This window comes from Macaca thibetana, chromosome 6, assembly GCF_024542745.1.
Source record: "Macaca thibetana thibetana isolate TM-01 chromosome 6, ASM2454274v1, whole genome shotgun sequence".
NCBI classification, from domain to species: domain Eukaryota; kingdom Metazoa; phylum Chordata; class Mammalia; order Primates; family Cercopithecidae; genus Macaca; species Macaca thibetana.
The window spans coordinates 176255577-176276575 of record NC_065583.1 but is presented as its reverse complement, the minus strand read 5'-3'; the positions used below and the strand labels follow the sequence as shown (position 1 = coordinate 176276575).

The window sequence follows — 20999 nt, the reverse complement described above, 5'->3', positions numbered from 1 at the left end:
GCCAGGGTTCCTGCCCACGGCTCTGCGGGGCCACAGGCGGCTGTCATCATCATGCAGATATGGGCACCAGGGCTGCCTGCCAGCAGGGATGGCAACAAAGGGTTCCAAAGTCCCTCACCGCCTGACCTGTCTCAGGGTGGGTACTGCTGTCAGCCCACGGACAATTCAGTGGAAACGCCAACTCCTTATTTTAAAATTTAAATAAACCAAATTCTTCGCCCCACACTGAACTCCCAGTCAGCTTGGGAGCACCCACAGAGCGGGCGAGACGACAGACGGAGGGCAGGGCAGGCCTTCCACTTCCCCTTGCTGGGGCTCATGGGGAACTTGGTGATGCGGAGCCTGGGGCTCCTGCCATGCACACCCCCCGTGTCCAAGCAGCTGGCACTGCCCTCCGCACCTGGGTCCCCGTGGCTGGCACCGCCCTCCGCACCTGGATCCCCATGGCTGGCACCGCCCTCCGAGCCTGGGTCCCCGTGGCTGGCACCGCCCTCCGCGCCTGGGTCCCTGTGGCTGGCACCGCCCTCCGAGCCTGGGTCCCCGTGGCTGGCTCGCCCCGCCGGGCCCAGGAGGGCGTGGAGAAGCTCGCGTGTGGGGGAGGGACTCACGCGAGGATGGCCGACAGTGACAGCATCTCAGACGTCAGGTAGGACAGGTAGGAGATGACGAACACGAAACCGGGCTCGATGATGCGCACGTGCTTGGTGAAGCGCGTCACCAGCGACAGCAGGAAGGCGAAGACCACCCCCACCAGCGTGCCCCCCAGGCTCACCACGAAGAAGGACACTGGGGAGAGGATGCCCTTTGTGGCCGTGTTGGCCTTCCGGGCCCTTCCTCGCCAGGGGCCGCCTGGTGACTGCGCGGAAGTGCTGGGAGCCCGGGAAAGGGGGTGGGTTCCTCACTCTCCTGGAGACTGGGCCTGGTCTCAGCACCTCTCAGGGGAGGGGACCCTCCTGTGCCCCCGGGAGCCTGGCCCCAGGCCCCATCCGGCCGTCTCTCCCAGGGAGACCTGGCTGCCCTCATCCCTGTTCCGGGAAACACCCAGGAACCCCCAGGACTGTTTCAAATCGTGTGTGAATCGCTCTGGAAGGGGACGTGACATGGACAGAGGGCCCAGTGCAGCAGCTTTGAGTGCAAAGCTTTTCTCTGCATGGGCTGCGGGCCAGGTGTGGAGAGAAGAGAGTCGGCCCCAGAGGAGACACAGCCGCCCACTCCCCCGACCCACGGCTACACACCTATGCCTTTCACGCAGTCCACGCCAGTCACATTGTCACCTCCCAGCGCCACGAAAGATTCAAACACATTGTACAGGACCTGCGGGGACAGAGACGGGCAGGGCGTTGGGTGGTCCTTGGTCAGCGCCACCCCCTCTCCGGGGCCTGGGCCTCCCCAGACATGGCCTGAGTGTGGAGCCCACGGCACCCGAGGCCGTTGGAAGGAAAATCATCACAGGGCAATGGCCCCCAAAGGGGAGAAGGCCAGAGCCCAGAGCCCAGAGGCCAGGAGGACACAGGGGGCAAAAGACTGTTCTGGAGGGGACTAGAAGCTTCGGGAGCAAAGCTGGCCTCTTCCTATCCTCTGCAAAACAGGGGCAGCCGCAAAGCTCACCTGCCATTCGAATTCTGAGTCTCATTTACGGAGACAAACCCAGGGTTTCAGTTTGAGTGACTTCACTGCTGTGCTGGTTCTAGCCCCTGCTGTCTTCGCGTGTTTTTAAACCTTAGCCCAGCAAGACCCGGAGATAAAATGCGGGGAAACCTTATCCACACCCTGGGCTCCACGCCGAGCAAAGCGACGATGCAGGTGGGACCTGCCGGGGGCCGTCCTGGGTGGGCCGAGGCCCCTGGGGAGAACCTGGCTGAGCCCAGCTCTGTGTCTCTGGCTCTGGTCAAGGTGGGAGAGGACCCTGAGGCAGGCGTGTAAGTTGTGTTTGCAAATGCAGGGTGGGGCGGGGGGTGCCCATGAGGGTCCCGGGGTCTCCTGGGGCCTTCTCGGAGCTGGGCTTTTTAATGAAAATCCAGCTGGGAGGGAAGACAACCTCTTGGGAGACTTACTTCTACAGGGACGGGAGCTGCAGGGCTGCGGGGCACACAAGGCTTTGTATTCCTTGTGCGATTAAGTCCCACTTCCCAGATTCCCCTGAGGATATCTTTGCAATCTGGTGTGTGACACCCACAGGACTTTCCTCTTCCCAGAACCCTAAGGGAACATGAGAAGCTGCCGGGTTTCTTAGAGAAGCCGCAGGCACTTTTAGAGGGGAGAGGAAACTGACCACATGCTTCCTTCCGGCTGTGCCTGCAGGGTCCTCGGGGCTGGGGGAGGACGGGCAGGGGCGACGCGGGGCTGGGGCAGTGTGGGGGCTGCGGTGGCGCCAGGGCCGGGCTCAGGGCTGGCCTCACTGACGGTTCCTAAGAGGTCTGCTCTGCACGTGCCCCTCTGGTCGCCCCATGACTCACTTCCGGGAGGCAGTGGCCGCATTTGATGGGATTGGCTTTGAAACGTCACAATTGCCACTGTGAAGTGGCAACCGTGTTCCTCAGGGTTCCTGAATCTTCTCCTGGCCTTGCTGAGCGCTGACGTGGCCTTTGGGCCTCTGTGAAGGCACCATCCATCCCCCCCACCCACCCACAGAGCCTGGCAAGCTCCTGGAACGCCGTCTCCTCGAGGGACCACACACCCTCCGTGCTCTGCCGTCAGCACCAGCTGTTTCCCTCCCTTCACCTCTGTCGTGGGCCAGATTGTGCCCCTGAAATTCCCACATTAAACTCCCCAGGACCTGGGCATGTGAGTGTTAAAGAGGGGAGTACGGCACAGTGAGGTCACCGGGGTGGACCCTGATCCAATCGGACCCATGTCCCTGTAAGAGGAGGAGATTAGGGCACATTCGCACAGGGACAGCCATGTGAGGACACAGGAAGGCACCGTCTTCAAGCCCAGGACCAGGGTCCCACAGGAGCCCACTGCGCTGACACCGTGATCCAGAACGGTGCAAGAATAAATGTCGTCCAAGGCACCAGACCTGTGGTACTTTGTTAGGCAGCCCTGGCAGATTACACGGTTCCTGTGGGATTTTGTTGTTTGCTTATGCATGTATTTATTTTATTGGAGATGGAGTCTCACTGTGTCGCCCAGGCTGCAGTGCAGTGGCGTGATCTCCACTCACTGCAACCTCCGCCTCCTAGTTTCAGGCGATTCTCCTGTCTCAGCCTCCTGAGTAGCTGGGATTATAGGCACCTGCCACCACCCCTGGCTAAGTTCTGTATTTTTAGTAGAGATGGGGTTTCACCATGTTGGCCAGGCTGGTCTCGAACTGCTGACCTCAGGTGATCCACCTGCCTCAGCCTCCCACAGTGCTGGGATTACAGGCGTGAGCCACTGTGCCTGGTCATTCACGTATTTTTTAGGAACTCAGGAATGGGTGGCAGTAACTATGGGTCCAAAGTCACAGACGCTCTGGGGACCAGGAGGGTGGGATTTCAACAGCAGCATCATTAACCCTGAAGCTATGGAGTGGGCAGGCCAGGCCTAGGAACTGAAAGCCCAAAGAAGCCTGGCGAAAGCCGCCTGTGGTTCTGAGCTGGGAGGAGGGAGGTGGAGGGATGGGACGCCCCCGGGAGGGGAGTTTGGGGACAGAGTTCCACACCCTCTTTGCTGACTGACTGATGAGGGGTGAGACGGGGCCTAGGCCTCCCACGGCTTGGCTGCTGTGGAGCAGTGGTTCTGTTGCTCACCACGGTGACTGCGTCATTCAGCAGCGACTCCCCGAAGACGATGATGAACAGGACCTCGTTGACGTGGACCTCCTCAAACACAGCCAGGACGGCCACCGGGTCCACAGCAGCAATGAGGCTGCCAAAGAGGAGGAAGTCCAGCAGCCCGATCTTCAGGTCGCCTGGAAGACAAGCCGGGCCGTGGGGCAGCTGCAGGACCCGCCACCAGAGAAGGAGGGCCCTGGGGAGAGGCTCGGTCGGGGGTCTGAGCCTGTCTGGCTGGCGCTGGTGGCATGAGGAGCTGGGTCAGCCTCCTGCATCCCTCCCACAGGCCCCAGCGCCCTCCAGGGAAGGCTGGTGTCTTCCTAGGGGGCCTATCCCATCTGAGCAAGACAGACAGACAGACAGACCAACCCTGGCCCTCTCCTTCGTATTTGGGTGGATGGGGGCCTCAGCTGGCACAGCGCAGCCTAAAGAGAATCAAGCCCCTCCCGCTGCAACACCAGGGTTCCCAGCCCAGCAGTGAAGGCGTCTGAGGCAGGTGGGTGCAGGGGGACTGCATGCCGGGGAGGACGGGGGCCCATCACCTGGAGTGACGTCCCAGGAGGAGCAAGTGGGGCTGACCTAGGACAGGCCTGGAGCTGGGACACACAGCACCGTGGGGCACAGCCAGGGAGGGGCAGGTGGGAGGGCTGTTGGGGATGTGGGGGAAGACTGTGGGGATGAGCAGGGCTGCGGTGGGAGCAAGGGACCTGAAAGACATGGGTCCATGTGGTCCCCAGCTCCCGGCTGGCTTCCCTCCCTGCATCTGCCTGTGGGCTCTGGTGCACCTGCCTGTGGGCTCTGGTGCCCCTCACTGGGGAGGTTTTACTGAAATGCAGCCTCATCCTTCACAAGTCTTTGCCATTCAACCCAGGGTTCAGGCCTCATGGAGGCCATGTGGAGGTGCCAGGCTCCAGGGGACCCTCAGGGAACTGAGTGTGGCCGCATGGCCCCGAGAGCCTGCCCTCGTTCACGGCCGCAGGGCTCAGAGGACACTGGGCCTCTCTGCTGCCTTCCCGGCCGTGAGGGTCCAGGGACCAGGAGACGTGAGGGTGTGGGAGAGGCCACCCAGGGAGGGGCTGCCCCCAATGAGCCCCCCGCCCACACACAGCTTCTGCCTCTCTGCTGGGCTGGAGTGGAACCCACCACCCCTCTGGCCTGAGGCTCGGGCTTGTGGGGGGTTTGTCCCTGGAGCCAGACGGGCCCCAGGAGACAGCAGAGAGCAGCCTGACCAGGGGTTTCTTTGCTAGCGCCTGGGTGGGGACAGATTGGGGTCGTCTCTGCGGTGACTAAACCCCGAGTTTGCTGTGAGCTCCTAAGCGCCGGCAGCCTCTGGCCAGCATCACAACACCCCGAGGAAGTGACAGATGCCAGAAGAACCAGCGTTCGGGGAGTTAAAGTCTTCGCGTTGGAATGGGAACCACACAAGCCTTCTCCACCTCCACGCTCAGGCTTCAGGATGCGAATCCCCTTCAAGGTCATCTTTAAACTCAGCCTCCTGGCTCTGCCACCCCCAGGGCACTGATGGCCCTGGTGGATGTCCTGGGACTCCAAGCAGGCAGGGGTCCTGGGGTCAGCTGCGTTCAAACTCCCCGGCCAGCAGCCTTCCCGTCTGGGCAGTTGCCCATGTGCTGGCCATGCCAGGAGGGTTCATGCCACCAGACTGTGTGTTCCAGGCCTCTCTCCACCATGTGCTTTGCCTGTGCAAGGGCCTCTGATGCCTGAAGCTCCCGTAGGGCCTGTCCCCATGCTGCCCGGACAGCCCCCAGGCCAGCACTGCCATGTCGACCCTTTCCCGTGGGGCACATCTGGCCTTGAGACGCTCCACAGGGCTTGGTCAGTCGCAGCCTCCCAGCTCTCTAGGACTCCCAGGAATGGGACGGACCTGCCGGCCATGGGCATCTCTGTTCCAGGACCTCAAGCAGCACCCAGCTTTGACCACCTGGGCCCCGAGGCTGAGCGCAGGCCTCCAGCATCCATGTCACCTGGGGAGCGGCCTCCCTCGAGAGGGCACAGTGATGGCCGGGACACGTGTTTCCCACAAGCAGCGCTGTTGGAGGACAGTGGAGCCCAGTGCGGCGAGGGGCAGGGGTGGGCCAGGGCCGACGTCCTGGTGTTGCGAGTCCTCCAGGCTTCATGGTGCAGGCGCAGCAAGGACGTCCTCCTCCAGGCTCGGCCAGTCGCACTGAGGACATTCTGCTTCGTACAAGGGAAATCCGGCAGTGTCTGGCCAGTGCTAGGCGGGGACCATCGGGACCAGCAGCCACGGAGCCATGGAGTGTGCCTGGCTCTCAAAGGAGTGGCCCTGACGGCCAGACTGGTCAAAGGCTACTCCGTCCCACACTCGACACGGCTGGGAGGAAGCGCTTGGCTGGGATCTCATGGGCGAGGGGCCATCTGGCAAGGTAGGCATGACCCTCGAGGGGCCGCAGGTCCAGGAGTCTGCTACAACCCCTGAGGCTTTCCCTTGGGTCCGGTGGCGAGGGCGGCTGCCCTGTCTGAGGTGTGTCCTGACACCTATGGCATTGCCCACATGACGGGTGACACCCACAGCGCCGGCCCGAGCCTGCCATCCATGAGCCTGTCTGCACCCTCGGCAGCTTTCCCTGGGCTGCGCCTGGTGGGTGATGCCGGATGGCAAGGGCTCCAGGGAGGAGTGAGAAGGCCCCAGGGGACCACATGCTGGGGAGGGGTGGCCCCAACCCGGGAGCTCCTCTTTCTCCACTGTGGTCTCAGGTTTCAGCCCCTTGATTCCCATGGAGAGGCCGGGCCATGCTCTCCCTTGAACCAGACGGAAAATTGGCAATTCTTGTGAGTCCGGTTCAGCTGGTGGACATGTTTGAGGCTGAATTCTCCAGACAGGAGGGGAGGCCAGATGAGGGCAGCAGGTACCGGAGGCCTGTGCTCAGCTGTGGGGCCCAGCTGGTCAAAGCTGTAGCATCTCCGGCAGCAGCGGCGGGCATCAGGGCTGCACCACACCTGGCATATCGGGAGGTTCCAGCCATGCATGATCCGGCTCCAGGGTGGGAGGCGGTGCCTGAGAGACAAAGCACCCAAGACCAAAACCACACAGGCCGCTGTGGCTCCAGATATGGCTGCAGCCACATGGGTGCAGTGGTAGCCGAGCGGCTCCGGCACACAGGCTAGGAGGAACGATGCCCGATACACCAGGCTCTGCAGTCCTCCTCGTCTCCCTGGGACCTGGAGGCCGGTGAGTGTGGACGGACCCCGACCTCTGGCCAGTTGAGAGGCAGCCCCCAGCCACCTACAGCCCCCCAGACGAGCTGCTGAGATGGGAACGCCTCCCCAAGCAGAAAGTGTGCTGGGGGCTGGGGACGCGCAAGGGACCGGCCTCGGCCACGAGGGCCTATGGGGCTGCCAGTCACATTTCTCCCCCGACACTTACCGCCTGGAGGCCTGGGTGCGGCACCTCGACCTCTCTGAGCTGAGTCAGCCCGGCCCCTCCCGGGCCCCACCCTGAGCCCTGGCCGGGGCAGCGGCGGTGCAGACTCACCCATGAGCCCGCTGAGGAACACGCCATAGAGCGACAGGCCGGTGGTGGCCGCGTTCCACACGGTGCCCACGACAGCGTACAGCAGGATGGTGCCCAGGTTGCCAAAGAAGAGTCGGTTGGGCATGAAGTAGCCGGCGTCCAGCACAATGGGAGGCAGCAGGTAGAAGAAGAAGACGGTGGGCGTCAGTGTGAAGGACGCGATGTGGTCGGCCGCCCAGACGATGCCGCCCAGCACCAGGCCCAGCACGATGAGCAGGGCGCTCTCGGGAACCACGCTGGTGACCTTGTGGGACAGGTGGAACCCTGCGGGGGAGGGAGGGAGGTCAGGGCTGGGCTGCAGGGGAGAGAGGGAGGTCAGGGCTGGGCTGCGGGGGAGGGGAGGGAGGTGTGGGGACCCGTGGGGGAGGGGAGGAACGTTGGGGCAGGGCCTGTCGGGGAGGGGAGGGGAGGGAGGTCGGGGGGACTTGTGGGGGAAGGGAGAAAGCTGGGGGGGACCCACAGGGGAGGGGAGGGAAGTCGGGGTGGGGCCTCAGGAGAGGGCAGGGAGGTGGCGGGAACCCGCGGCGGAGGGGAGGGAGATGGGGGCACCTGCAGGGGAGGGGAGGGAGGTCAGGGGGGACCTGTGGGGGAAGGCAGGGAGGTGGAGGAAACCCACGGGTGAGGGAAGGGAGGTCAGGGCAGGGCCCTCGGGGCAGGGGAGGGAGGTCCAGGTGACCAGGTCCCACGGGGCTCAGAGCTGCAGGCCCCCCCGACTTTTCAGGGAGCCCAAGAGGGCTGGGAAGGAGGAGGCTACAGGGGCAGTTGCTGGCGCCCCCAGAAGGGAGTCCGTTGGAGGAGGGTGCGGGTGCTACGGGGTGGAGGCCTGTGCTGGGTGGACGGTGGGGGCCTCTGAACTGCCGTCCCCCCGCCCGGCTGGTTCTGGTCCCCCTGGGTCCCTGATTCGCTCTGTGCCTTGTGCCTCGGTGACCAAGGTCTGAGCTCACGCTGACTGTCCCTGAGGTGGCCAGAGTCTGCTCCCACTTGAGGCTGGTGTTTCAGACCCCTCCGGAGGTTGTCACCTGTCACCCCCTCTCCTCGTGCCCCCTCTCCTGGGATCACAGCCCCTGGGTGGGGCCTTCTAGGAAGGGTCTCTGGGTCCCACCAATGACGACCTACTCCACTCCCCACAGGTGAGCTTGAGGGTGGACAGCAGGCCCTGGGGACCCCCCATGGAGCCAACGTGCTTCACCCCGTCCCCCAGCACCATCGCCCCTGCCAGGACCTCGGAGTTAGAGGCTCTGCCCTGCCCTGTGGGTGGGGGTGCAGGCACCTATCTGGGCCACATCTCCTGTGTTTTAATTGGACTCAGAAAAAAAAAGGGTGATGAGAATTCCTGCGCTCGGCCTGATTTCAAAATAGTGGGAAGGCTGACAAATGAGGTGTGTCCTCCGGCTTAGGTGATGTAAGGGATAATGAGCTTCTTCATTCCCTCAGCTGCTGGTTATTAAGTCTTCCTTGAAATTTAAAGAAAAGTTGTCTCCTGAGATGGCCGAGACCCCATTTAAGCACAGAGCAGTGGGAACAGGGAGGCTCCCTCGCAGACCACCTGCCTCCGAAGAACGTGTCAGCACAGCTGGAGGCAGCGGCCGTGTCCCCCCCTTCCCGACTGCGTGGCCCGGACGAGCTCGGCCCTCCCTGCCTGTTTTTCCCCTTGTAATTATGGAGTTCTTGCGGGGCCAGGTGCTGGCCCAGAGGAGGGAGCTGCTGTTTTGGATTTGCTGTCCCTTCCCCGTAGATGGTCTTACACCAAATACCACAGGCGGCATGGGCCCCTCTGGGGAGGGTGGCAGGCACAAGCCCCACACCTGTCCAGCCACCAGCACTGCACTGCGGTCTCCCAACCCCGTCCCAAGGACAGCAGCTCTGCCTGCTGCTCCAGATTCCAAAACACCAGCTCTGGGAGGCATCAGGGTTCAGAGGTCCCTGCTTTCAGGATCGGAGGTCCTGCTGTGGACCCCTGTCCCCACCATGTGCCCCACAGGCTCTCTGAGGCCCCCGATGGCCCTAACGCGTGCCCCGACAGCCCACTCCTCAGCAGCACCCTCCCCAGATCTGGGCTCACGGGGCTGGCAGCCCAGCAGGAAAACTGGGGCCCTTCTCCTCCTCTGGGCTCCACGGCCTGGTCCCTGTGGTGGCCAAAGACAGACCTGGCCTCACAGAGCTTTTGGGAAGAGACATGGGTGGCACCTTCCAGGCCTGCGAGAGGAAGTCTGTGGCCTCTGCTCAGGGCAGCCTGGGGCCCTCTCCACACCCGGAACTCAGCAGGTCCTAGGCTGGCCTGGGAATCTGCACACTAAGGGCTCCGAGGCCTTTGGGAGTCCTGCTGGGGGGTCCCTGTGGTGCAGGAAGGCCTGGGGCAGGTGTTCCCACATCTGCAGCCTCCTGATTTCTTTATTAATGTCCAGAGAGAAGTGGAGTTTACCACCTTCTGTTCCTTCCTGAGGGTTGTAAATCCTGGCCTTGGTATCCCGAGCTGTGTTAGGAAGACCAGGGTGGTCTATGCCCAGTGCCAGCGCCTGCCCACCCACAGGCCAGCCTGTGCCTCTCACATCTGTCTTTGGTGACGTCGTCACCTCCACTGCTGCCCCACGAGTGCCTAGCAAAGCCTGGCACAGCCGTGGTGATGGTGACCCCTGGAGGCTGCCCAGCCCCTGGCGAGACCCACCCAGGCCGCTGTTTTCTACACGACGCACATTTTTTGCCTCTGCCCACGTCCCAGGCTGGCTCCTGTAGGGGTAACCGGCTCACCTGTCCTCCCCTTTCCAGGGTCACAAGACCCAGGAGATGGTGTTTGTCCAATAGGGCTTGTGGAGCAGCCAGTGGGGCACTTGTGGCCCCTCAGTGCCCGCCGGCATGTGGGCCGCTTTGAGGATAAAATCCAGTGACCACAGAGACCGTGCACCCCCAGGTGGGGGCACCGTGGCCGAAGGTCAGACCTGGGAAGCAGCAGGAGCCTCGGAGCTCCAGGACACACTCGCCCTTGGTGGCTGCAAACACTTGGCCCAGGGCCTTTTTTTTCAGGGCTTGGGTCTTTTAGCCACAGTCTTTCAAAATTAGATTCACAGCGATCACCACCATTGTGAAGCTACCCGAGACAACTGCGGGGCCAGCAGGTCAGGGATGCAGGGACCAGCTTTGTCTTCAAAAACAACAACGCAACTCTGTGCCCTGGGGACTCACACCTGGGTGCTCCCGGCACCACTGCGGACCCTCCGCCACACTGCAGTGCGGCCGCTGGTTACGGTAAAAGCCTGTTAACTGGGACACGGGTGGGTGAGGGACAGGCTGGCTTCAGACCAAACACTCCTGCTCAGAAGTAAGCCCTGAAAATCCACAGAAAACATCCTCTGACCTTGGTAGTCACTGAGAAAATATACATACATACGCACAAACGCCGCGTAGGCGAGATGGCGGTGGTTTCCAACATTCTGCCATCCGGGGTTGGAAAGAGTGTTGGACACGCCTTTTCCCATGTGCTGCGCATCGGAGGGCAGCTCCTGTAGTCTTCAGGGTGTGTGCGTGTTGAGTTGGGAGCTCACCTGTGTCCCTCTGCATGGGACGTGCCGGTCCCACCTGCCCACGGGGGAGGAGCCGCACCCATTCCCACCGTCCAGGCAGGCGTGAGCCGCATCTCCTGAGAGGCCCAGCCTAACAGCCTCTGACAACCTGTGGGTGACGCGTGAGCAACCCCCTGTTCTGTGAATGAGTCCAGTTGACTTGCTCCCCTGCTGGGCACTGATCCTTCCTACCGACACGAGGTTCTTTGTCAGCTGGAAAATCCAGCCTTTGCTTATGGGGCCAGTGTGGATGGGGCCGGTATGGATGCGGCTGGTGTAGATAGGGCTGGTACGGACTGGGGTGGTGTGGATGGGGCCGGTGTGGACACCAGGCTGGTGTGGACTGGGGTGGTGTGGACACGGGGCTGGTGTAGACAGGGCCAGTGTGGACAGGGCTGGGGGCCAGTGTGGACACGGGGCCAGTGTGGACGGGGCTGATGTGGACAGGGCCAGTGTGGACGGGGCTGGTGTGTACACGGGTCCGGTGTGGACGGGGCTGGTGTGTACACGGGTCCGGTGTGGACGGGGCTGGTGTGTACACGGGTCCGGTGTGGACGGGGCCGGGCCCTGAGTCCGTCTGCCGCAGCCTGTGTGGCTTCCAAACAAGGGGACAAACCTGGAGACATGCAGGCCCTTAGGTAACTGATTGCCGAGGCTGGAGAGTCACAGCTAATTAAGCACACAATGGCTTGGCGGCCTGATGGTTACGACAGGGGACAGACGCTTTTAGTTCTAATTACAAACCCTGTGCCTGGAGGAGGAAGGGCCGGCGCTGGCAAACCGGACATTTCTGGAGTGGGCGCCGGAAAGGGCTTCTCTCTGGGCCCCGGGGGCGCTCAGGAAGGCCACAGCCGACGCATGTCACACCCCTCAGAGCACAGAGGGACGGCGCTTGGTTAGGCCCGGGGCCTCCGCTGCCTCCAAGGACCCTTCAAGGTGACAGAGATTCAGCCGAGTCCACAAAAATGCAACAGCGCAGTCAATCCTGTGGTTTTACTTTAACAGGAGCATGTCCCGGAGGGTTAAACTCTGCCTCCCCGAAACAGCCCGGCTGAGCGGGGGGGCAGCGAGGCCAGGAAGGCGGGCGGAAGCACAGGTACCCACTCTCCGGGGCACAAGCGGCCGGGGCGTTCCACAGGCAGGCGCAGACACATGCAGGAACACGTGCACGCACAGACTCGTAGAGACAGAGACGTGCAGGACGCACAGAGACACAGAGATGCACAGAGACCCACGCAGGGCCCACCCCATTCTCCTAGCAGAGCCGTGGGTCTGAGTTCTCCGCCACCCGCCCCTGCAGGTCCAGCGGAGCTCACCAGTGCACTCTGACCTCAGTTGACCTCAGTATCACTTTGCCCGCCTGCGGGGCACCGGCGAGGAATCCCGGTAAATGTGTCGGCCGTCAAGCCCAGGGCAGAGGTAAAGGTGCTCACGGCGTCCACCGTGCAGCCTGGCAGATGTGCCTGCGTGACCCCACGCGTCCCTGCCTGTGGGTGCGGTTCCCAGTGGGTGCTCGGTTGGTGTGGGACAGGGGAGCCGGCTCCCGGGGGGCTGGGCGGGGACCCCTTCTCCGAGCAAGGCCGGGCCTCGGGGCCGGGAAGCTGCTTCCTGCCAGATGAAGTTCACACAGCACCGAGAACAGCCCGTTCGGGATTGGGCTCTGCGCTCAAGTCACAAGGTGTTTTTAGACATTGTACATTTACAACACTCAGGCAAACCTAGTCGGGTTTTACATGGAAACATGAACATTGCCAGCGGTTCCCTAGAGAACCAGGAGATCCTTCAATTCCAAACCACCCTGAGCAACAGCGCTGGGGCAGAATGAAGGCAGCCTCAGAGCCAGCCGGCCTCTGTCCAGGACGCCGGGAAGACCCCACACCCCTTCCTCTCTGGGACCCAGCCGCTCCGCCCCCTCCGAGACAGCCCCGCCCCCTCCGAGACAGCCCCGCCCCCTCCGAGACAGCCCCGCCCCCTCTGAGACAGCTACGCCCCCTCTGAGACGGCCACGCCCCCTCTGAGACAGCCACGCCCCTCTGAGACGGCCCCGCCTCCTCTGAGACAGCCACGCCCCCTGTGAGACGGCCCCGCCCCCTCCGAGACGGCCCGGCCCCCCTTATTAGCAGCCTGAGAACAGATGAATACAGGCAGGTCCCAAGCTGCCCACAGCAGCGAAAAGACCTGGCTGCAGATCCCAGCTGCCACCATCTCAGGGCTTCGCTCAAAGCAGCAACAAGCCTCAGCCACCGGAGGCCCAGTGGCGCCTTCCAGGGACCACAGCGGAACACAGGCCCCAGCAAGACACCGGTCCCAACGTCCTGGGGCAACCCGAGTCACGAGACACGTGAAGAAGAGGGAATGTGGCCCAGCTCAAATCAGAGGAGAACTCAAGATGGTCAGACCCTGGAATCAGCAGACAAGGGCCTAAAACAGCTGCTCAAGGATAGAAAAGAAACGTCCTCATAATCACTTAAAAAGGACAAACCGCAGCGGTGCAGTGGAACAGGGCTTGGCACGTTTTTTCTTAAAGGCAGATTGTCAGTATTTCAGGTTCTTCGAGCTGCCAACAGGAGGATCGCTTCACAACCACTCACTACCACTGTGGCTGAAAGCACTGTAATGACACAGATGGGCGTCGAAAGCTGCCGTAACGACACAGACGGGTGTTCCAGTTAAACTTTGCAAAAACCAGTGGGCAGCCCACGGGCTGTAGTTTGCTGACACCTAAAATAGAACTTATTAAAGAGAACCAAGTGGAAACCCTAGAATCTCTGACATAAAAACTCAATGGATAGACTTACGAGCAGACAGAAATGACAGCAAAGAGAGTGAACTGGAAGACAGATCAATAGAAATCATCCAATCGGAAAAACAAGGAGAAAAAATACTTTTTAAAGTGACCGGAGCCTCGTTGGTCTGTGGGGCAAAATCAACAGCCTGTAGCCGCAGCACTCTGGGAGGCCAAGGCAGGAGGATCGCTTGAACCTAGGAGTTCAAGACCAGCCTAGGCAACATAGCAAAACCCCGTCTCAACAAAAAAATTTAAAAATTAGCTAAGCCTGGTGGTTTGTGCCCATAGTCCCAGCTACTCAGGGGGTGAGGCCAGAGGATCCATTGAGCCTGGGGGGGGTCGAGGCCACACTCCAGTCTGGGTGACAGACAGAGCGAAGTCCCATCCTCCCCAGAAAAAAGCCTAATGTATGTGTAGCTGGAGCTCTGGAAAGAAGGGAAAATGGGGCAGGGGAACCTTGAAGAACGAATGGTAGAAAATGTCCCAGTTTGTTGAAAGACACACATTTATAGGTTTGAGAAATTTTGCAAACCCCAAGCTATGCAAATATGGGGAAAATCATACCTATGGGCACGTCATAGTCAAACTGCTGAAAATCAAAAGCAAGCAGAGAATCCTGCAATGTGTATAATGTGTGTGTGAGTTACTAATAAAGAACTTTCTTCTTGTTCCATGAAATGGGCAAGAAAAGAAGACGTGTCCACTGGAAATCTCATCCACGGCAGTGGTTTCTCCTGAATCGGCGAATTGTCTGCGCGAGGCTGGGGCCTCTGGACAGACACCTGGGCTCCCAGAGCTCTTGGGGGGCTCCCATCTTCACCCGGTGCCTGGATTCTCAGGGTCCCACCCACCCCCACCTTCCTCACACTTCACCCTCTCTTCTGTCTTGCCCTGTAAAATCATTCATTTCAAAGTAGAAATTATGAAAAACCCTCTTGATCAATCACAGAAGTTTAGCACTCCCTGTGTTTTTGCCTTTGGTTTATCAACAACTAAACAAGGGAAGGGAACAAGCTTCTGTGGAAGCTTCCAGCAAGCGAGACAGTGTCCTACGTGAGGCGCCTGGGGAGGGAAGGTGCCAGAAGCCATCGCTGCGGGGCTTCCTCTGCTCCGAACCCCGGGGAACCCAAGGGGCACGCGTCTCCCCATGTTCTTGCAGCCCCCACATCCTGTGACCCACCCAGGAGGTGTGACCTGCCTTCCTTGCCTCAGGCTCCCCTCTGTAAAGTGAGGACACAGCCCCCCGGGGCTGCAGCGAGGGCCCAGGGCGGTAGACGTGCAGGGTCCAGGACTGGCTGAACCTTGAGCCGCTGCAGGGGCCATGGGATTTGGCCCTCAGGAGAGAACTCCGTGGGCCTCCTCTGGTGTGTCCGGTGGCAGCGGCCAGATCTCAGGCTCCCCAGGCTCACGGCCCCACTGGCTCCTCCTATTGCCCTTGGGTGAGGGCTCGGGGTGGGGACAGCAGACAAACCCTCAGCTGCTGGGCAGTGTCTCCCTCGGGGGCTGTGGGCACCAGGACCTGTACCCCTCAGAGCTGTGAGGCTACTGTCTCTAAATGCGGGGGCTGAAGGAGAAGGGGTGTTCGTGCCCAGCTCCTGGCCAGCCACCGACGTGGCCCCTGCTTGGGGGCCAGGCCAGAGTCTCAGAGGGCAGGGGTGCGGATGGTTGGGTGGCACACAGCGGGGGCTCACACCTCAGCTAGCAAAGTGGCTCCCAGACCCGATGCCTGTGCCTGGCAGAGCAGCAGACGCCTGCGGGGCACAGCGGCCATGTGGGCGCCACACGGAGCACAGCGCTGAGAAGCAGGGGCCAGCAGCAGCCACCCCTCCCCTGCTTTCCCTGCACAAAAGGGAAAAGGCCTCAGAATGGCATGGATGCAGTGACCCCTTTAATAGAATGAGGGGATGGCGGCCCCGGTGGCTGGAGACCTGGAAAATGAGAAACAGCAGCCTCCTCAGTTTTCAGCTTCAGAGGCTCTTAAGGGAGGGAGGCTGCTGTGGGAGGAGCATCTGGACATGTGCTGGGGGTGACCTTTGGAAGGGGCGGGGAGTGACCATGGTGGGGAGAGTGACTGTGGGGGGAGAGTGACTGGGGGGGATAGTGCCAGTGGGGGGTGTGGGGAGTGGCCATGGGCGGGAGAATGACTGGGGGGGTGGGGAGTGACCATGGCAGGGAGAGCGACTGGGGGGTGGGGAGCGACCATGGCGGGGAGAGTCACTTTGGGGGAGGTGGGGAGCGACCATGGTGGGGGGAAGAGAGTGACCATTATGGGGGGTGGGGAGAGTGGCCGTGTTGGGAGGGGAGTGACTACCATGGAGATGAAATGAATGTGAACCACTGAGGCAAAGGCATGAGGCCTCCTCACTTTGGGGTGGGGTTGGGGTGCAGGTGGAGCCTCTGAAAGGCTTCGAAGAGTTTGCAAATGCCCTGCAGGGGGGCAAGTTCGGGTCTTGCTGACCTTTCTCCCTTAGGAGAGGAACTCCAGCGGGGCTGTGCTCTCCGGGAAATTCTTTTGTGCAGGTCGACTGTGTGGGCAGGTTCCAAGCCTGCTAACTGCTCACGTGGCCACGGACACCACCACTATCAGGGAGCCATCCTCCTCTACCTGTCTATCCACCACTATCCTGCTCGCGAAGCCAGGACTTTGTCACGAGCTTCGCCTGGACGCAGGAGCAGGGGGCGGTTGGGAGGATTGATTCTTGATACTGATGCCACCTGGAGAGGACAAAGGTGGAAAGACACGCGAAAGGCACCTAGAACCGGGGGCCCGAGATGGGGGCTGGAGACGTGCGGGACTGACTGAGCTGCAGAAAAGGTGCCGGGGCACGCAGCACGGCCAGGGCAGCCCGCACAGGGCACATTCTTACGTGAGGTGTGCCCTGTGTCTCCGTCATTTGCCCCAAATGCAGGAGGGCCCAGGGTCCTCCCAAGGGCCCCCACACTGCTCCCTGTCCTGTGGGGCCGCCCCACCAAGTGAGGCACCACTCCAGAGCCCGGACAGCCGCAAACCAGAGCCAGACCCCGGGGGTTCCCCACCCTCCGGGCGCTGCTACCAGGGACCTGTCTGGCCACTTCCCAACAGGCTGTTTTAACCCGTGCAGATCTGGTTTCCTCATGGAAGGTGATAATCTTGACTTTTCTGGGCAGTTGTGAAGATTAAAAATCAGACTCCTTCAGAGAGAGTGGGTTGACTTTGTTCTCAAACCCGAGGAAAACGAAAGATAAGACGTGTTACTTATTATCCTTGTTTTTAAGTTTTCGGGTCAGGTCAGAAGGAGGGGTCCAGCTGCTTCTCTCTCTCTCTTTTTTTTTTTTTTTTTTTTTAAATAATGTCTGGCTCTATTGCCCAGGCTGGAGTGCAGGTATGCAGCCTCCACATCCCAGGTTCAAGTGATCCTCCTACCTCAGCCTCCCTAGTGGCTGGGACCACAGGCAAGCACCACCAGGCCTGGCTAATTTTTGTATTTTTTGTAGAGATGGGGTTTCACCATGTTGCCCAGCCTGGTCTCAAACTCCTGGGCTCATGTGATCCTCCAGCCTTGGCTTCCCAAAGTGCTGGGATTACAGGTTGAGCCACTGCACTCATCCTGGGGGGATCCAAAGACACTGGCATCCCATCCCCAACCCCAACACCCGAGTCCCCGCCCCACAGACACCCGAGTCCCCGCCCCGCAGACACCCGAATCCCCGCCCCGCAGACACCCGAGTCCCCGCCCCGCAGACACCCGAATCCCCGCCCCGCAGACACCCGAGTCCCCGCCCCGCAGACACCCGAATCCCCGCCCCGCAGACACCCGAGTCCCCGCCCCGCAGACACCCGAGTCCCCGCCCACACCCGAGTCCCCGCCCCGCAGACACCCGAGTCCCCGCCCACACCCGTGTGGCTGCAGTTCTCCTTCAGCTTCCTGGCGCCCGCCCCTCACACCAATGGAGCCAGGAGAAGGGGTGAGGGGTGCTCAGCCTCGGAGCCCAGCTGCGGAATCACAAGCAGCCCAGAGCGCGCCCGGGGATGGAGACACCGCAGGGAGACGCAGGCCTCAGCATCACCATCGCCCCCACGCGGTAAGGGCAAGGCCATTAGAGAGGAAGACCTCCCGGGAGTCAGACGTGACAGCTAAAGTTTAAAACTCAACAGAGGAGTTGAAAGAGGAGGTTAAGAATTTCTCTCGGGCCGGACGTGGCGGCTCACACCTGTGAACTCAGCACTTTGAGAGGCAGAGGCGGGAGAATAATTTGAGCCCAGGAGTTCGAGACCAACCTGGGCAACGTAGTGAGACCCCATCTCTACAAAATACCAAAACTAGCCAGGCATGGCTTGCCTGTGGTCCCAGCTACTTGGGAGGCTGAGGCAGGAGGATCACTTGAGCCTGGGACGTGGAGGCTGCTATGAGCTGAGATCACACCACTGCATTCCAACCTGGGTGACAGCTATGAGCTGAGATTGCACCACTGCATTCCAACCTGGGTGACAGAACCAGATCCCGTCTCAAAAAAAAAAAAAATTATCTCCAAAGATAGAGAAAAAAGACACATAAAGAAAATGTAGGGCCAGGCATGGTGGCTCACGCCTGTAATCCCAGCACTAGCACTTTGGGGGACTAATGGTGGGGTGGATCACTTGAGGCCAGGAGTTAAAGACCAGCCTGGGCAGCATGGTGAAACTGTCTCTACTAAAGTAAATTACAAAAATTAGCTGGGTACGGTGGCCCACGCCTGTAATCCCAGCTACTCAGGAGGCTGAGGCATAAAGAATCACTTGAAGCCAAGAGGTGGAGGTTGCAGTGAGTCGAGTGCATGCCACTGCACTGCAGCCTGGGCAACAGAGCTAGATGGAAGGAAGGAAGGAAGGAGGGAGGAAAAGAAGGGAGGAAGGGAGGAAGGGAGGAAGGGAGGGAGAGAGGAAGGAAGGGCTTGAGGGCAGAGTAGGCTGGACACATGTGGGCTGAATGTGGAACCCTGGAACTCAGGCGTGGGCAGAAGATGGAGAACCATGGACAGGAACCGCCACAGCCGTTCCCAGAACCAAGCTTGCGTTTCCAGACTCAGTGGCCCGCCAGGGACCTGGCACAGCAGGTGAAGTTAGCTACACCCCAAAGCACTTCAGGGAGTGAGGAGAATGGGGCGCGGGGAGGGGGAGGAGGCCCCCTGCAAAGCAGCAGGAACGAGGAAGGCCTCCGAGTCTTGCATGGACGCCAGAAGAAGCTGGCGCAGGGCCTGATGATTTGTAAGGGAAACCAGTTCCCGCGGCGTGAATCAAGCAAGGCAAAGGCATCTCAGAGGGGCTGTGGGGGCAGCTGGCATTGGCCCCCCTGCAGTCAGCGCTCAGCCGCACAGCACTCAGCTGGCTTCCCAGGGCCTGAGCAGGGATGGGGGAGGCTTCAGGAGAAGAGGGGCTCCGGCGATGTGGAGGAGAGTGTGTCGGGGAGACAGGTGCTGGGCTGGACAGGGGGAGCCGCTGGAGGTCTGGGGGCATTGGAAGCAGGCGGATCCCCAGGTGCTTGGGCCCCTTGCAGAGTGTAGCAGCTTGCTGGGAGCAGAGCCACTTGCTGGACGCTCAGAGAAGGCTGCCAAGAGCAGCAACAGAGAGCATGGTTCCCTCCAGGCACAGCCAGATGCTGTGTGGGGAAGCAAACATGGCCATACACTGCCACCGAGCTCTAAGGTGTTCGTGGTGGGAAGGCCAGACCCCGCGGGACACACCCCAAGAGCCGGCACCACGCTTGGTCCCGGCCTGGAGACAGGGGCCGGCGCAGTCAGGCTGTCTCCAAGCCCGGGGTGGAGACCTCATTGGGCTTTACTGTGGCGACCGCAGGGGAGCAGGGCCCAGGGGACAAGGTGGGCATAGACTGCTGTTTTCTTGAGTGAACCCTAGAACCACTTGATTTTTCATCTGACAAAGCTAACCGAGGAAAAGATGAGGCCCATGGATGCATGAGCTCTCTGCCTGGCAGGGGAACATGCCCAGTGCATTTTCAGGTATTTGCTGAGGGCCCGCTACCCACGGGCTGAACAGACTCAGCCGGGAAAGGCCCAGGCAGGCGTCCGTGGGTGCCATCTTCTGTGAGTCAATGGGTTCAGCTGCCTGGGGAATCCTACGGGGGGAAGGCAAGGGAAACGGAGGTGAAGGAGCCGTGGGAAAGGCCAGGGCTGCTGGGTGCAGGGGTGCGTGGGAAGACGCGCCAGCAGCACACGCAGCTTTCTCTGGGCACTGCTGTGCTCTGAGACCTCCCATGGCTCACACTGTCTCAAAGCTGTGCCTGGACACCTGCTGTCCCACCAGGTCTTCCCGTGTCTCCCCTGGCCTCAGCCCTTCTTCCTGTCTCTGCAGGTTCCACCCTGCATTCTTGTAACCTCCCATCACGATTCCCTCCAGCCTCATAATAAGGGGTCAGATACCTGCCCATCCACATGTGAGATCCTAAAATATCCAACACGCACCAGCAAAACTGTGAGCCACAAGGAGAGCACTGTGGTCCCACTGGCCTTGCTGGGCAGGGGCAAGAGTGTCTGACTGTTCTCGGATGGCAAGGCTGGCATTTAAGTGTACAAAAGACCTAAATGTAAAACACAGAACTATAAAATTTCTAGAAGATAGCATGGAAGAAAAGCTACATAACCTGGGGTTTGGTGATGAATTTTTCGATCAACACCAAAAGCATGAGCGATAAAAGAAAAAAATGATAAATCGGACTTTATTAAATTAAAAACTTTTTCTCTGCAAAAGAAGACATCTGCAAAACATGTATCTCCTAAAGAGTTTATAATTCAAAACACACAAAGGACTCTAAAAACTCAATAGGAAAAATAAACAACCCGCTGAGAAATGAGCCAAACATCTGGGCAGACCCCTCACCAAAGACAGGCAGACGGCAGATAAGCCCCTGAAATACGCACGGCAGCCCATGTCATGGTGGAGCCGCAAATTAAAACACACGGAGACACCATCACGCCCCCGTTAGCGTGGCTGAAACCCAGGACACGGATAGCACCGAAGGCCGGCGAGGATGTGGGGTCACAGGAGTGTGCCCTCAGCACTGCTGGGGGCACAGGGTGGTGCAGCCACTTGGAAGAAAGCACGGCAGTTTCCTACAAACCTAAGCAGGCCATGACCCAATGGTCAGGCCCACAGGATTGAAATCCTCCGTCCACACAAGAGCCTGCACATGGAGGTTTATAGCAGCTTTATTCATAATCACCAAAAAACCCTGGAAGCGACTGAGATGTCCTTCAGTAGGTGGATGGATCCAGATAGTGGAATCTCATTCAGTGCTAAGAAGAAATGAGCTGTCAAGCCATGAACAGATACGGAGGAAACACAGATGCAATGAATAAGTAAAAGAAGCCGCTTT

At 60.4% G+C, this 20999-nt stretch overlaps 2 protein-coding genes across 3 annotated transcripts in view; both read right to left on the bottom strand.

Annotated features, from left to right (window-relative positions):
* Window positions 1-20999, bottom strand: part of CCDC127 (coiled-coil domain containing 127) — a 417207-nt gene that overhangs the window by 259131 nt on the left and 137077 nt on the right. The gene's annotated exons all lie outside the window — the stretch shown is intronic.
* The window catches only part of SLC9A3 (solute carrier family 9 member A3), a 47189-nt gene that overhangs the window by 12434 nt on the left and 13756 nt on the right, over window positions 1-20999 (bottom strand). Inside the window, exons 2-5 of the mRNA XM_050795353.1 lie at window positions 7267-7569; window positions 3732-3892; window positions 1236-1314; window positions 609-786 (exon numbers count right to left, since the gene is read on the bottom strand). Coding sequence (XP_050651310.1) covers window positions 609-786; window positions 1236-1314; window positions 3732-3892; window positions 7267-7569 — 721 coding nt within the window. The remainder of the gene's footprint in view (window positions 1-608; window positions 787-1235; window positions 1315-3731; window positions 3893-7266; window positions 7570-20999) is intronic.